The sequence below is a fragment of the Peromyscus maniculatus genome, chromosome 15 (genome assembly GCF_049852395.1).
Source record: "Peromyscus maniculatus bairdii isolate BWxNUB_F1_BW_parent chromosome 15, HU_Pman_BW_mat_3.1, whole genome shotgun sequence".
Classification (NCBI taxonomy): Eukaryota; Metazoa; Chordata; class Mammalia; order Rodentia; family Cricetidae; genus Peromyscus; species Peromyscus maniculatus.
Window position 1 is genome coordinate 79,442,233 of NC_134866.1, and position 15,943 is coordinate 79,458,175.

The following is a 15,943-nucleotide window of genomic DNA, read 5'->3' on the forward strand; positions in this document are numbered from 1 at the left end:
CCATCTTAAAAAAAAAAAAAAAAAGATACAATTATTGCATTGTGAACAAAGCTGAATCTAAAATTGACTGCGCTCCTGTAAGACAAAATATTCTAAAAGAATATTAAGTCTTTTTTTTTTGGGGGGGGGGGGGGTTTCGAGACAGGGTTTCTCTGTGTAGCTTTGCGCCTTTCCTGGAACTCACTTGGTAGCCCAGGCTGGCCTCGAACTCACAGAGATCCGCCTGCCTCTGCCTCCCGAGTGCTGGGATTAAAGGCGTGCGCCACCACCACCCAGACGAATATTAAGTCTGGTGGCCTCTGAACGAAGCTAATGGCTTTCTTTTCATCTTCTTCTCCTTCAGCTTATTTTCCTGTACTTTGGAATTTTTCTAAGCAAGCGTATTTGACATCCGCCTTTCAGAGCTGTGAATCCCAGTGTTCCAGACTGAGCGTGCTGACACGGAGCTGCCTTACCTGTTGCAGTAATAAACCGCGTTATTGGGATCCAATTCTATTGCCTGTGTGTAACAATCCACTGCAGCAGTGTAGTTCTCTTCTTTCATGTGGTTGTTGCCTGCAATCAGATCAATGACAGCTACCGTGAGCCCCAAGCATGAAGGCGTGCAGTCTGACAGAGACGCTTCAACCAAAGAAACGACAGTAACATGAAGGTCCCACTCAGTGTTTTTCAGCCACACTGGGGTCGATTTTCTCTCACACCATAGAGCTACCGTTCTTAGTTTCATGGTGTTTGAATAATTTAGACAATGTGGAGTCATGGAAACGAATGTCTGCATAACTTACAGGATCCAGGTGGTGGGGGTAAAGGCAATCACCGTGTCGACGTCATAGATACGTATTCTCTCCTTCTTCATCTCCCTCACTCTGCTCCTATTCAGAGCGGTCTGCATTCTTCCCTTTCTCCTCAGCCACCCCCTCAAGCCGGACCCGACCTCCCCCTCTTCCTTTCGACACACACTCAGCTCTGGGCAGCCATAGGCTGCTGAGAGGACGCTGGTGAAGCCAATTGTGCTAATATGTCCTTAGCAGATAATATCCTTTTTAAAAGGGATAGAATCATTTTAAGGAGATTGTAGGAGATTAATTTCTAGAGAGACCGAATTTCAGATGCCATTCTGAGTACTGACTTTTCAGGAAGGATAACTGCACATACAGCTGGCAATAATTTAACTAGTGAAGTAAGGGATTTCCTGTGACTAGCTCTGCTCCTGCACCACATGAAGGGGTGCAGTGTCCAGTGTGTTGGTAAGAACCACGGGTTAAAACCGAAACTTGTAAAACTGAGACGAGGGTGAGGGACTTATGTCTCAGAGCTCTACGATTCCCCGGTTTTCCGTTCGGGTTCATTAGCTGCTTAGTAGGAAAGTGGGGGAGAAGCCTGCAGAGAGCAGGAGCTGGGAGAGGAAAGGACAGGCGAGGGGTTAAGCTTCCAAGGTAAGCAAAAGCCACTGTACACGAGGATTTGAGTAACGGGTAAAAATGGGTAATAACTGATTTGGTTGTAAAATCTTTGAATGTTATAAACATAGTAAAACAGCAACTCAATAGGTCAAGGAATCTGTTTCTAATAAATTAATCTGAGGCGGTTTCCTCCAAGAGTCATTAATATAAAGAACTTTGTGTTTTGTTTGTTTTTTAGACAGGGTTTTTCTGTGTAGCCTTGGCTGTCCTGGAACTCACTCTGTAGAACAGGCTGGCCTCGAACTCACAGAGATCTCCTGCCTCTGCCTCCCGAGTGCTGGGATTAAAGGAGTGTGCCATCACTGCCTGACATGAACTTTTTAAGAAATCTAAAAGGCTAACAAACTTTTTATGATTAAGAAAAGAGTTAACTACATTAGTCTGCGGTATTTAAATAGATCTCTTTGTCAAAGACTTTCTCTCTCTTGGTTGAGATTTTTGCTGTTGCTGTTGGACCTTTTTGCCTTGGGGTAGCATTTCACCCTCACCAGCATTAAAACGTTACCGGGCCTTTGCTGTGAGCCACCTTAAATGTGTAGGTACTGTAATGGGTATATAGATATTACAAATACATGCAAGTACTGTAACACAGGTGGAAGACTAGAAAGCTTCCGTCTGTAAGATAGCCAACATGCAAACTGAGGATACAAATGGAATAGACATACACAGCGATAAAGCCCTGGCCTAGCACTCTATAGCTGTGTGCTATTCTCCCACAAAACAGTCTCCTTCCAGTCTCAGCCCCATCCGGAGACGGCAGCCTCAAGCCCTTCCTGCTTCCTTCTGCCCCTGAGAAGCGCGGGAGCCATCGGAAAGCCACGCTCCAGGAGGGTACACTGCCAGCCTGGAATGACCCTAGGCTCGACAACCAACCAAGACCAGTTGTTTTCACATAAGTAACACCATCTAGACAGAATGGCCTATAGCCTGCCTGACACATGGCGTGTCCCAGTGAAAAACGAAGACCAAAAGGCTTCTGTTCAAGGTGAAAGCCGGTCTCTCCAAGCGCTGTGCTGGAGTCCCATGCTACACCTCCCTCCAACCCGCATCCTCCTAAACACTCATTACATCAAAACAAAACCAAACAAAAAACTCCACAGGGATGACCATTTCCCAGGGCTGCCACGCAGAGCCAAACAGCACGAGGGACAAAAATAACATTTCAATTGGCCGGGTACGGAACGCTACGACCAGAACTAAACCAGCTGCCACGATAAAGTGGCGGTAGAGACCGCGCAGCACCCCTGAAGTGTTCACACAGTGCAAAACATGAGTGGGAGAAAAACTCCCAGTGAAGCTGCTCCAATCTGAAAGTCTAACGTGAAAAACGTATTTGTATCTGGATTGCTGAGATATAAAAGCTTGGGAAACACAACTCAAGCGGCGGCGAGCGTTGGGCGGTGCTTTTATTTTATGCGAAAATTATGAGGTCATCGTATTTTAAGACTTCATGGCCTTCTGACAATATCATTTTTACAGGAAACAAAACTGAAAACAGGGACTAACCTACTTGTCCAAAGCACAGAACTTTATAATGTGATCCTGAAATGAAAAACACTGAAGGACAAGGGTGTAATCAAATATACTAGCTAACAAACATGACAAATGCCGTACGCATGCATGAATTAACCTCAGAAACCTTTTTAAAAAAACATTAGTTATGTGAAAGTTAAAATAACACTTAAAATTAATGACCTCTTTTTGATGAGAAATAAAGAAGAATTTGAATCGAATAGCAAATGCAGTTCCAAGTAAATAGCTCACAAGGTATTTTTGTTGGGCGAAGCTTACAAGAGATTGGCTACTCTTGATTGCCTTGGTGTTGACAAGGCATCCTGTGCCGCCAGGCCTCTTACGCATCACATTCCCACCTGCTCCACAAGTGCCACAGGGATTACGACAGTGCAGTCCTGACAGCGCAGACCATCATGCGATCCCCTCAGGGCTGCTGTCTCCAGAGAGGCAGACAGTAACCTCTGCAGGCAGTATTTACCTTCATCCTTCAACTGGTCGGCCTTTCCCACGTCTTCAGGCACCGAGTTTGAAAGGGGCTGAATGTCATTCTGAAATGTATCAAAATGTGCTTCTTTTTAGCTACACAAAAAGTCATCAGAAATCTATGAATAATAATAATTGCACACATTTTTAGTGACTCGTCTGTAATTCCATTTCGCTAAATGTAACTTGTAAGTGTTGACAAGAAAAGGGGAAGAGTCCTCTCATGTATTTTTTTTTATTTATTTATTTATTTATTTATTTATTTTTTGGTTTTTCGAGACAGGGTTTCTCTGTGTAGCTTTGCACCTTTCCTGGGACTCACTTGGTAGCCCAGGCTGGCCTCGAACTCATAGAGATCCGTCTGCCTCTGCCTCCCGAGTGCTGGGATTAAAGGTGTGCGCCACCACCGCCCGGCCCTCTCATGTATTTTATTAGAAATATGATTTGTTGAACTTTTCTAGCAAACAATAGGTACCTGAGAACCAGCTTTTTTTCCAGTTCTGGGATTCACCCGAGGACCTCACAAATGCTAGACAAGAACATGACCACTGAACTGCACCACCAGCGTGCTGGCTTTGCTCCTTTCAAGGTACTCTGAGGTAGGGTCTTTCACACTAAGATGCCTAGGCCATCCCTGAACCCACCTGATAGTCCAGACAAGCATCAAACCTATAATTCTCCTTCATTGGAGTTAGAATTATAGGTCCAGCTTTCTTTATCCCCACCCCCACCCCCAAATGTTTTTCCCATTGCCAGAAATTCCATGTCACAAACAAAATATGAAATTGCTATACAAAGAACAAGACTAGAAGTAGAAACTTCTGGAACAGAGTGTTTATTATCCTAAGACGTGTATCTTAATACTGTTTATCAATAAAAAAGTGCATCTATAATGTGATCATTTAAAGATACATTAAAAATGTGCTCACACACAGATTTACACACTAAGACTGGGAAGGTGTATCCCCAAAGTTAACAGTTTTAATATTTGGAAATAAACATTTCAGTCTCATCCTTATATGTCTCTGTATGGTCCAGTGTTTTAAACAATAGTCAAATAGTAACTAATGGGCAAGATGAACAACACATGAAATTTTGTACCAGCACCTACTACCATCCTCAAACCTCCCAGGCATAAATTTCAACCAAAGGTGCTTATAAATGTAAACTGAGCATTCAATCATACTCTGTGTGACAATGGAAACATCTGTATCTTTGCATTTTTGGGAGACCTTTTAAAAATTATATTGTTTTTAACTTCACTCTAAAGTTAAAAATAAGTCTACAACATTGAAAAGAAGAAGAATTTGTAGCTTTTATGCCACCATAGTACATTTAAAATCCAAGGCAACCCTTTGTCTGAACTAAAGTTTCAAGCAAAGTGACAAATGGAACATGGAAATGTACTTTGCTAACTAAAAATAAATATTGAATAGTGAAACATCACTGACAAAGAATTTGACTTTCATCTTTAAAAACAAACAAGAGCCGGGCGGTGGTGGCGCACGCCTTTAATCCCAGGACTCGGGAGGCAGAAGCAGGCGGATCTCTGTGAGTTCGAGGCCAGCCTGGGATACAGAGTGAGTTCCAGGAAAGGTGCAAAGCTACACAGAGAAACCCTGACTCGGAAAACCAAAATAAACAAACAAACAAACAAACAAACAGAAACAGGTAGTGGCGGTGAGGTGGTGGTGGCGTGCGCCTTTCATCCAAGCACTTGGGAGGCAGAGGCAGGCAACTCTCTAAATTAAGGCCAGCCTGGGCTACAAAGTGAGTTCCAGGACAGCCAAGGCTACACAGAGAAACCCTGTCTTGAAAACAAACAAACAAACAAACAAACAACAACAACAACATCAAAAAACACCAAACAGGGCTGGAGAGATGGCTCAGAGACTAAGAACAAGGGCTGCTCTTCCAGAGGTCCTGAGTTCAATTCCCAGCAACCACATGGTGGCTCACAATCATTTATAGTGGGGTCTGATGCCCTCTTCTGGTGTGCGGGCATACATGTAGACAGAGCACTCAGACCTAAAAAGATACATAAATAAATAAAATTTAAAAACCAAACAAACAAAAAATCCTTCCTTATGAAGCATAAAATATCAAATGAAAAACAGAAACAAAGTGGAACACTCATGAGTACTCACTGCTTAACTATGATCCTAAGACACGGTCCCTACTGCTCTATAGAACTTGCTCTTAGCCTTCCATTTTACAACTTCCAACAACCTATGCAGTTAATTAATTAAAAAATGAATAATCTGGGTCAGAAAAAAATGGCCTAATGAAAAATTGATTATAATATATTTTCTTTTCTAACCCCTTAACTTATAAAATATAATCACAGTTTTACCCTGAAAATAAATTCATCATATTCACTGACAAAAATCTGAATGCCTTAAAATGTGTTGGCAATTGTTACATGCTTTAAATCAAGGGAACAAGTCCATTTCATATATGTATAAACCAAGCTGAGGGGCTGGAAGGAAAAAGCAGAATTGTAAAATGTAAGTGACTAACACCACATTCAAGTACAATTGATGAGACAAACTCTTTAATCACGACGACGTCAATGCTAATCATAATGATGTCAATGCTGCTTCAGACACACTTCAGACTTTCTCTGCTGTATCGTGTCAATATGCTGAGAAGAAGCACAGGTGTAGACCTGGGTACTAAAGGATGATGTTACCACAAATAATATCCTGAAGATGTTACAGGGAGTCAGTCTCAACCAAATTCACAACTTAAAAAGAGTATACAACAAATCTCTCACAATTAAGTGCAATCAGGGAGTTACAGCTGAAGAGCTTTATTCAAGTAGAGTATAAAAGTCAACTGGATGTTCCTGGAAGACAGGAACCGTGGTAATTAGCAGCTACCTTCAGTACCGTCAGTGGAGACACTAGCTTGAGAGCAAGCAAACGCCAAGTGCTGTCTGATACACAGCCCTTGGGAAGCTGAGCATAAAGATCTGCTTCAGTCATGGTCTAATCTGGCAACTGGAGCAGGCTGCCTCAGGAAGCCACAAGCTCAGACACAATGAAAACGGCAAACAGCCCGTCTTAATCCAAGTGGAGACCAAAGAAAGAGCAGAGACATGTCACTCCTCACGTCTTGCCATATGAGCTCATCTGCTTGGTGAGTTAACCTGCGCCTGCGTGACTCTCTTCTGAGGCCCAAGCTACCAAATTCCATCTTCATTGCAAGTACTCTAAGGATCTCTTGCCACCAAGTTCTAGAAACAGAGTGTGGGAAACGCAGCCGAATGTACTGTCAGCAACATCCACACAGAGCTGACGCTAACGCGTCCTGTGCCAGCATCACTCCCAAAATCCTCATCATGCAAAGCTCCAGTACCGCATTAGAACGGCAGCACCCAAAGTGGGCGCTGGGCACACAACCCTGGTCTTCTGCACCAGCAGTGTGTGCTTTAACTGCTGAGCCATCTCTCCGGCACCATAGATCCTGGAAATTTAAAAATAAACCATGAAAGACTTCAAAGTAGGCAAGGTGAGACTGTGAGAACAGTCGCTAATAGGAACATCTAAAGCACGTTAGGTGAGGTATATTTTAGTTCCTAAATAACATCCAGGAAGAAGCTGATTATTTGTAGACCTATCCCCTCAACTATTAAGAGCCCAAGATAAGCCGAGCAATGGTGGTGAATGCCTTTAATTCCAGCACTTGGGAGGCAGAGGCAGGTAGGTCTCTTGAGTTCAAGGACAGCCTGGTCTACAGAGTGAGTTTCAGGACAGCCAGGGCTACATAGAGAAACCCTGTCTCGAAAAACCAAAACAAACAAACAAAAAATAGGTCAAGATAAAACTGGATCATTCTTGCATCAAATACTATTGAGAGGAAAAAAAAAAATGCCAACATACCTTACAGACGGAGTTTGTGAATATTTCTGTCAAAGGCTGTGAAACTGCTAGGTGTGTATCTTCTGGACTGATCTTAAAAACTGTCTCCAAGCACTGAATTGCAACTTGAAATAGAATAAGGGCAGGGGGATTAGCAACTTTAAAAAGGAACCTTCTGGTTTTCCTTACAGAAATGTAATCTATAGTAAATCAGTGTTTATGGCCAAAGAACAGACGAAGAACTAATTGGTCCAGCTGCATAGAGATTTCTATTTATAGACGAGCTATCAAAGAAAGATAGCAGTCTCTTATTTCTCACTAAACAGTAAGTGTTAGCTAGAATATAATTTCTGCACATATGTAGCACATCATAATCTTGATGGAGGCCATCAAAAAGAAGAACATAACATTAATCTTACATTCCAATCCTGATACCTACTAATTGACTACCAATGCATCAAACAAACTTAAAATGTTATACATCTTTTATATATGAAAAACAAGATTTTTCAACTTGATGAAAATTAGTAAGAGAGATATAATACCTGGCCCAAAGCAGGCACTAAATATCAATCCTGGCACAGTAACACAAAAATAGGTCTGTTTTAAAATATTCATTCATGTATGCAGATTTCCTATGTGCCTACTACGTGTAAAGTTCTGTTCAAGGTGTGGGAGGAGCAGCAATAAACATAACAGGAAAAACAAATCACTGTCCATATCCTAAAACAAAATATACAGCATGCTAAATGATGGCAGTTGCCTCGTCTATTTTTGGTGGAGGACAAAATAACTGGTTGGGACAGCGAGGGTACAAGGTACAGACTGATGCAAAGACACGAAGGGAGATTATGTAAGAATCAAAGACTTAACAGATCACAAGGCAGCTTCAATGACATTTTTCAAGAGTGGGACTCTGCAACTGGAAAATGGAGGGTTTTCAAGGATTTAGCAAAGGACGGTGACTGTGTTTAGAACTGAAAGACTGACAAGAATGCTGAGAATAGGCTGAACAGAGACAGGAAATCAGGTGGGCTCCCACTCAAATGATACACATGATTGAGCAGCCCAAGGCAGAAGCAGTGAGGAGACATACTTTGTCCCCCCTGCAAGGACCCTTTTGAGGGGACAAACTGGTTCTTATCCTGATGGTGCTCCAGCCGGAGAAGAAACCAAGCACATGGTCAAAATAGTCACTGCCCTTCCGACATCAGAATAGAGGCATGCACATTTTACAGGACTTTTAAAAGATACTTTGTTTTAATTGTGGTCTTGAGGAAAATATCCCTGTCATAAAATAAATACTATTACTTTCAGCAGCCACAGAAAAGAAAATTCTCCTTAGAAAGAGCCTGAATAAAGCACCGAGTTCTAAGCAATAAGAAGTACAAGTATCTTTTAGGGAGAAAAATAACCTATTCACTTATACTTTCTTCTTTCCCTTTCTGTGTTTTGATATTTAGGCCTCCTCAGTAGCTAGAACTACAAGAATGTGGCTTTCTCCTTTTCTATTTCTCCCACGCAGATGAAGCTGCATTTAAAATACTGGACTGCAAATAGATTTGCTCTTGGTGCCATGACACATACTTAAAATATTAAAAATGTATGCACATGTATTTGCTTACCCTTGCACCCTCTATCCAGGATCCAACTGTCATTCTTTACTGGGCCGTGTACTCTGTAGGGTTCTATGACTGGAAGGATCGCTCTACGTCACATGCACTGCCATGCATGTATCTCATGTTAAACCATCTCCTTGACCACAGGGCCTATTATCTTATTTGTCTTTGACTTTAACAGAGCTTGGCAAGTAGTAGATGGTCAATAAATGGAATCTGTTGGCTTCTTTGTCTACAGTAAAAATCATACTTTAATTTCCAAGGAACTTTAAAATGATCAGATCTAGGGCAGAGAACATTCCTCCTGCCCATCACTGGCTACCAAAACCAAAACAGCAAAACCCAAACATAAGTTCACAAACACAAAAATAGATCAAGAGAACAAAAACAAGCCATTAACCACAAACCAGGCCATGCAACTTCAGAGCTAAACAGACAGGATAGATTCACTTCAGAAACATTCTTTGGGGAGGGGTTGATGTATTCTGCCCAGGAGACTTAGAAACCAAGATAAAGATCAGGTAAGTACAGCCCTAGAATTCAATTCAACAAATACATATGGAGCACATATCACATGTCAGGTTCCTTTCTAAATACCTGCTATACCAGTGAATCAAGCAGAATAGAACCTTAACCTCTCAGAGCAGAGGATGAGAAGAGGGCTATAAATAAGAAACAAGGGTAAGGAGGACGGGGAGGCTGGGAGCTGAGCAGGAATGCAGACTGCAGATTTAACGTAGAGTTCAGGGCAGGCCTCCTTGAAAAAGAAATCCGGCAGACTGGGAGCAGACAAAAGTGTTATCATTACAGAGGTACAGATGATGGGAGGCTATTCCAGGCCAAGGAAACAGGCAGAGCAAAAGCCTTTAGGCACAAGGATCTGGGGCCTCGCAGTAAGGAAGCTAATTTGGCTGAAACCAAATGAAAAGCAGTAGGTGGACAACATGCCCAAATTATATAGATACTTTATGCAATGACTAAGTAACATAAGGAGTCCTGGCAAGATTCTGCATAAAGAGCAACAGAATCTGCCACAGTCTTAAGAGATGAATCTGCCACAGTCTTAAGAGATGGACACGTTTGGATCGTCCAGGGAGCCAGAACTGGGGAAGAAAGGGGTTACCACAGTAAACAAGCAATGAGCAGTTTCAACCTGGGGAGACACCAGCGGAAGCCGTAAGAGGTGGTTAGACTCAAATTTTATTTTATGGTTTTGTTTGGTTGGTTTTTGCAGTACTGGGGACTTATGCACAGCAGGGCACACAAGGCAAGCAGTCTATGACGGAACTATATTCCCTAACTGCTGACTCAAGATGCATTTGGAAGTACAGACTTTCAGTCCTGGTGTGATGGTGCACACCTTTAATTCCAGCACTCAGGATGCAGAAGCAGGCAGATTTCTATGAGTTCGAAGCCAACCGAGTCCATATAGAGAGTTCTGGCCACAGACATACAATGAGACCTTGAGAAAGAAAGAAGGACAGACTGACTTTTGAAGGCACAAACAAGATTTATTAACAGTCGGATATAGACTATGAGAAAGCAAGACCCTAGAATGATGCCCAAGTTTTTGGCCTAAGCAAAGGGAACTCTGGAGCTGCTCTCTCTGAGAGAGGGAAGTTGTGGAAAGAACAGATTTTAGGTGGGAGAACTGTGAGTTCAGTTTTGGCAATGTTAATTGTGAGATGCCTACTAGACTTGCAAGTGGAGATATGTGGTAGGAAGCTGGATATAGAAAGCTAGGTTTAGAAAAAAGGTCTGGACTGGGGTTACAGTTCTAAGCATATAAATTTGGGGTACCTCAGGCAATAAGCTAAATACTCTCACCAAAGAAATGAGTGAAGACAGTGGAAAAAATAAATCAAGCTGTCAACTACAGGCATGATGGATCAGGAAAAAGGGAATCAGCAATGGTGAGAAAGAGCAAGAAATGAAGGGAGATGACAACCGAGGATTAGGAGATGTTCTAGAAGATAAGTAAAATACATGAGAACAGGATGAAAGAAAGAATTAGTAAGTCAGATAAAGAATAAGAACTAACTGGGCAGTGGAGGCAGAGGCAGGAAGATCTCTGTGAGTTCGAGGCCATCCTGGTCTACAAAGTGAGTTCCAGGACAGGCACCAAAGCTACACAGAGAAACTCTGTCTCGAGAAACAGAAAAACAAAACAAACAAAAAAAAGAATATGAACTAATTGTTTAACTAAACACAGAAATCACTAATGCCCTTAATGAGAGTAAAATGGATGAAGATAAAGGATTATTATAAAGGATTCTCTTAAAATTAAGAGAAGAATTGGAGAAATCAAGTATAGACAACTTTTCAAACAGTCTTGTTACAAAGGAAGGAAAAAATTCAGACAAGAGGTACTGGGTACAATGACAAGAATATCCATTTAAAATCCTCTTTTTATTTTATGTTTATGGGTGTTTTGGCTGTACGTATATATGTCAGTGCTACACATGTGCTCCTGGTGCTACCAGAGGCCAGAAGAAGGCATTGGATCCCATGGGGCTAGATGGTTGTGAGCCACCATGTGGGTGCTAGGAATTTAACTCAAGTCCTCTGGAAGAACAGCCAGTGCTCTAAACCACTGAGCCAACTCTCTATCCCCCCCAAAATTATTTTCACTTGTGTGTGTGTGTATTTGTGTATCGACTGTAAACAATATGCCCTCAGAGACCAGAAGAGGGCTTCAGATCTTCCTGAAGCTAGGGCTATTGGAGGGAGCGAACCACTCATCGTGGGCTGGGCACCTTACTTGGGTCCTCTAGAAGAACATCAAGCACTCTAACCAACGAGCCATCTCTCCATCCCTATTCATTTTTCTTTTCTTGTTTTTGCTTTTGTTTTCAATGAGAGAGGAACTAATGGTACATTTATTATGATTGAATGAAAATGATCCAGTGGAGTGAAAAGTTGATGATGTAGGACAAACAGAATCTATATAAAATCCTAGCAGGTGAGATAGGATGGGACAAAATGTGCCAGGAGAGAGATTTCTCTGAGAAAGAGATGTAGCTATTCCACCTACGGTAATGGACAGGCAGGTAGGCAAAGCATGAGGGTATTGGCAGGGAGTGAATATAAGGAGTGTGGAAGTTGGTAGATGTTGTTTTCTTCTTCTTCTTTTTTCATGGTAAAAGCTGGACTAGAAGTCTGGAGTTTCAGAAGATAAAAGAGATTATTAAAATGACCATCTAGGATAATAACAAGGATGAACAAATGAATGAATGAATGAATGAATGAGGAACAAATACCCTGGTCACCCAGCAGCACTGAAGGTCTGCTTAAGGTTTTCAGTCACGAATTAATACAGTCAGTCAGCAAAATTGTACATTTTGCTCCATTAATGTATAGTCAAATGGATATGGGCATTTCCTAACTCAGTAGTTAGAAAATTACAATTAAGGTTTGGTTTTTCAAGACAGGAGAAATTATACAAGAAAACATCATAATGATCCAGCGCAGGGTTTAAGACAAGTAAGGCAGAGGTAGGGGAAAGGATGAGATCAACAGCTTGGAGGGGTGGTCAAGGGACTGTTGGGATGTGGATACTAGAGAGAGTGTGCTAGAGACACAGACAGTAGAGGTCGGGAAGTAAGATGTTTTAGATAGAGATGGCTGGTGGAATACAATTTGGGGATGATATGGTCTGGGAAAGAGGCTCTGCATCTCATCACCTGACACTTTAGATCACGTAATTCCTTGTTATCAGGGCCCTTCTTGGCCAGTGCCGAGGGCTTAGCACCATCTACGGCTTCTACCCATGAGAGGCCGGTAATGCCAGCCTCCCCAAAGGTTGTGACCCTCAGAGATGTCTCCAGACTTTGCAAAATGACCCTCGGTTCAGAAACACCGACCTAGTGTGTAACCAAGTGGTTGAAATCAGGGGCGGAGAGAAGCGCCAGCGGCGGCCAGTGGAAGAGAACTGTGAGACTCACCCCGGAGGAGTTTATCAGGATGGGAAAGAGCTCAGGACGGAGCAGTGCCTGCGGGAGCGACAAGTGTGCTGCAGGGACAACACTCCAAAGTGAAGCAGATGTCAGAGGCGACAACAATCGGGAGGAGTGGATGACACGATCTGGTGACGAACGTCAAAGCTGATGAAGCCCAGCTCCACAACAGTGGTAAATGTGCTGGAACGACGGAGCCTCTCCCAAGGCATTTTCAAATGTCTCGAAGGTGGGCAGACACCTCCACATGACTTCATGTTCAATTAAATTAGACTCACAGAGTCAAAAATAGGGGTCAGTCACAAACAATTGGCACCACTGCCGACTCCATATATAACAAACAGCTGAAGGCACATATTTTTGGCTGAACGCCATTCTAAAAATAGGGCATAACATCTTGGTTTTTAAAATACTCCCGATTTTCTTTCTGCTTCATAAAAACACCATACTGCCTTAGATTAGAGAAGAAATATCTCTTATGTGATTGCCTTCCTCTGTGGCTACAGAGCAATCACAACCGAGACTTTCCTTTGCTAGCCAAGCTACCTTTATCTTCACACAGCCAGGGAGGACAAAAAGACCTTACTATTAGAGGGCTAATTTGCAATGTCCTCCCACAGTGCCTCACCTGCTCCTCCCATTGCCACCTGGAAAGACATCACCTCACAGGATGATTTAGAACAAATGCCCAGCTTTGATTTACACCTACTTAAAGCCTATCTACAATGAAAGTACACAGAATTAATAGAGGAGTCCCCCTCTATTGGAGAAGCAGCCTGGAGATGGGAAATTCAAACTGTTCTGCGATTTCCTCAGCTCACCCCAATGTGCTCTCATTGCAACAATTAAGTCTTTGGACCACAAGGAAGCTAGGCTTTCTGAAGCCTCTCTATCTACATCATGCCATCTTCTTACAGCTGTACTGAATTAAAACTTTATCATTCATAAACATGAAGCACCAAGATGGTATCAAGGAAATGCATGGTGCTTCTCCAGTCCTGCTCAGCTTTACAGATTACTGAAGCCGAGATTTAAAGCTCCCATAAAACAAGTGCAAAATCCTCTCATTTCCCAAAGTATCATTTGCTAGAGCTCAGTCATGGTATAATTACTTAGATTTTTTTTTACAGTGATATAGCAATGACTAAGGTATTTTCAAGTGTTCTTCTGAATGAGATCCTCTGCTTATTAGAAAAATGAGGGGGAAAAATCTTTGAAGTATGAACTGGATTTAAACCTCAGCTTTGTTACATAGTAACTGTTCTGTTGCTGAAATCATGTGATCTCTTTTCCTCATGTGTGAAGTGGGAACAATGTTAACTTAATCCCCCCCCACCAAGAACAACTTCCCTAGAATATGAATGACATACTTCTGACAATAATTTTTCAGTAAATAAACAATAGTTGTATTTTTTATTAGTTAAAACAAATCTCAGAAAATGGAAATAACACATCTAGTTAAGCCTCTCAAGAAAATATTGATTTTGTTATTAAAAATCATGAACTTGGGGATATAGCTGTTTAACCTTTCTTCATAATTATGATAAGAACACAAAGAACAGGAGGTACCTACCTTCCAAACTTTCTTGTTCATCAGAAGTATATGCATCCATCTGACTTTGTTCCCGCAAGAAACGAATAACTGCATAAACCAGAGGCTTGACGGATGACATTTTAGAAGCTTGGCTACCTCCCTGATGAAAAAAGAAGAAAGTATCAGTGGTTATATACTATGTTAAAAGTAATAAAAACAAAAATATCCATTACTTTGACCTTTTCTCTCGTTAAAGCGTCAAGAAAGCACATGTTGTTACAGTAATATATTCCACAAGTTCATTCAAAACCAGCACTATTAAACTGGGTTAAAGCTTGCCTCAGTGAAAAGACGTGTTTTCAAAACATGTGTAGCAAACTCATTCTGTCTTAACAATGTATATGATACAGATACAAGAAAGACACAGGGAGAATCACCCTTGAAAGGCCTCACTTTGAATTGAGGGAGATTTAGTACTGCTGACTCAGAAGGCAGCCACAATGAGCATCTTCCTTTATTCCAAGAGGTGTTTCTTTTTTTTTTTTTTTTAATGTATTAATAATTTACACTCCACTACTTTTGTAGGTTGAGTTACTTGCTGATGACAAGGCTCTGTGGAAAGGTTGTTCAACCACTGAGTACTACTGTTAATAAACGGCGTTTCTATTTAATCAACACACGGCTCAGAAACCACCCTCTAAACGGATGGATACTACAAACCGACCTGCCCTGTCTGCAGCAGCTGTGCTCTCGTGGACAAGCCGGAAGCTCCTGGCCGCGTTCATTCACATGGAATACTATGCATCCAAACAGTGGCGCAGGGCCAGGCGGCATTAATGGCTTATTTCCACTAAATCGTATCAGCAATCTGCTCCCCGGGATCCCTAATTCACGGCCAGGGTGTGGTACTCGCCGCTAGGATGTTTATTGGCTTTGTACTTCTTTTGAAGCCTAAAGCCGAGCCCAGTCTCTAGGCCAGAGAGGTTATTATACATACTGACTAAGGCCCCGTGGGCAGAAGGGGGAGAGAGAATGGGGAGCTGGGGGGTGCTGTCCAACCTCCTCCAAGCTTCCCCTCCTACATCTCCAATCACATCCACCTCCCACTCCATGGTTCCCTCCCCGCTGCACCCGGGCTTTGCCTCAGCTCAGACCGGGTTTGCACGGGGTGCGCGGTGCAGGCCTCCATCTGGAGCCGCGGGAGACGCACCCTTCCCAGATAGAAGCCCCCTTACCAGGCAAGAGGACACGAGACGACGGCTGCGGGCCCCGGGGGCGTCGGGAAGCGTGTCCGCCTGCCCCCGCGGTCCTCGAGGCTCGAGCGCCTGGCGCTCTGGATCGCAGATCTGGCCGCGTCGCCCAAACTTCCCCGGCTCCCACAGCGCCGCCGCCCCCTCAACCCACCCGGCGGCTCGCTAGGCGCTCGGACGCTGGGTCTTGCTGGATCCGCCCCTGGGGCGGAGCAGGGCACCGAGTGGGTGGGGGTGGGGGCGGGACAGGGAGAGGGGCG

General features: G+C 42.9%; 1 protein-coding gene across 1 annotated transcript in view; it reads right to left on the bottom strand.

Moving 5' to 3' along the window:
- Positions 1–15,897, bottom strand: part of Sgtb (small glutamine rich tetratricopeptide repeat co-chaperone beta) — a 40,980-nt gene extending 25,083 nt beyond the window's left edge. The window contains exons 1-5 of the mRNA XM_042261704.2: positions 15,669–15,897; positions 14,473–14,593; positions 7,346–7,449; positions 3,457–3,526; positions 456–555 (exon numbers count right to left, since the gene is read on the bottom strand). Of these exons, the coding sequence (XP_042117638.1) occupies positions 456–555; positions 3,457–3,526; positions 7,346–7,449; positions 14,473–14,572 (374 nt within the window). The 5' untranslated portion in view covers positions 14,573–14,593; positions 15,669–15,897. The remainder of the gene's footprint in view (positions 1–455; positions 556–3,456; positions 3,527–7,345; positions 7,450–14,472; positions 14,594–15,668) is intronic.
- Positions 15,898–15,943: the final 46 nt, after the last annotated feature.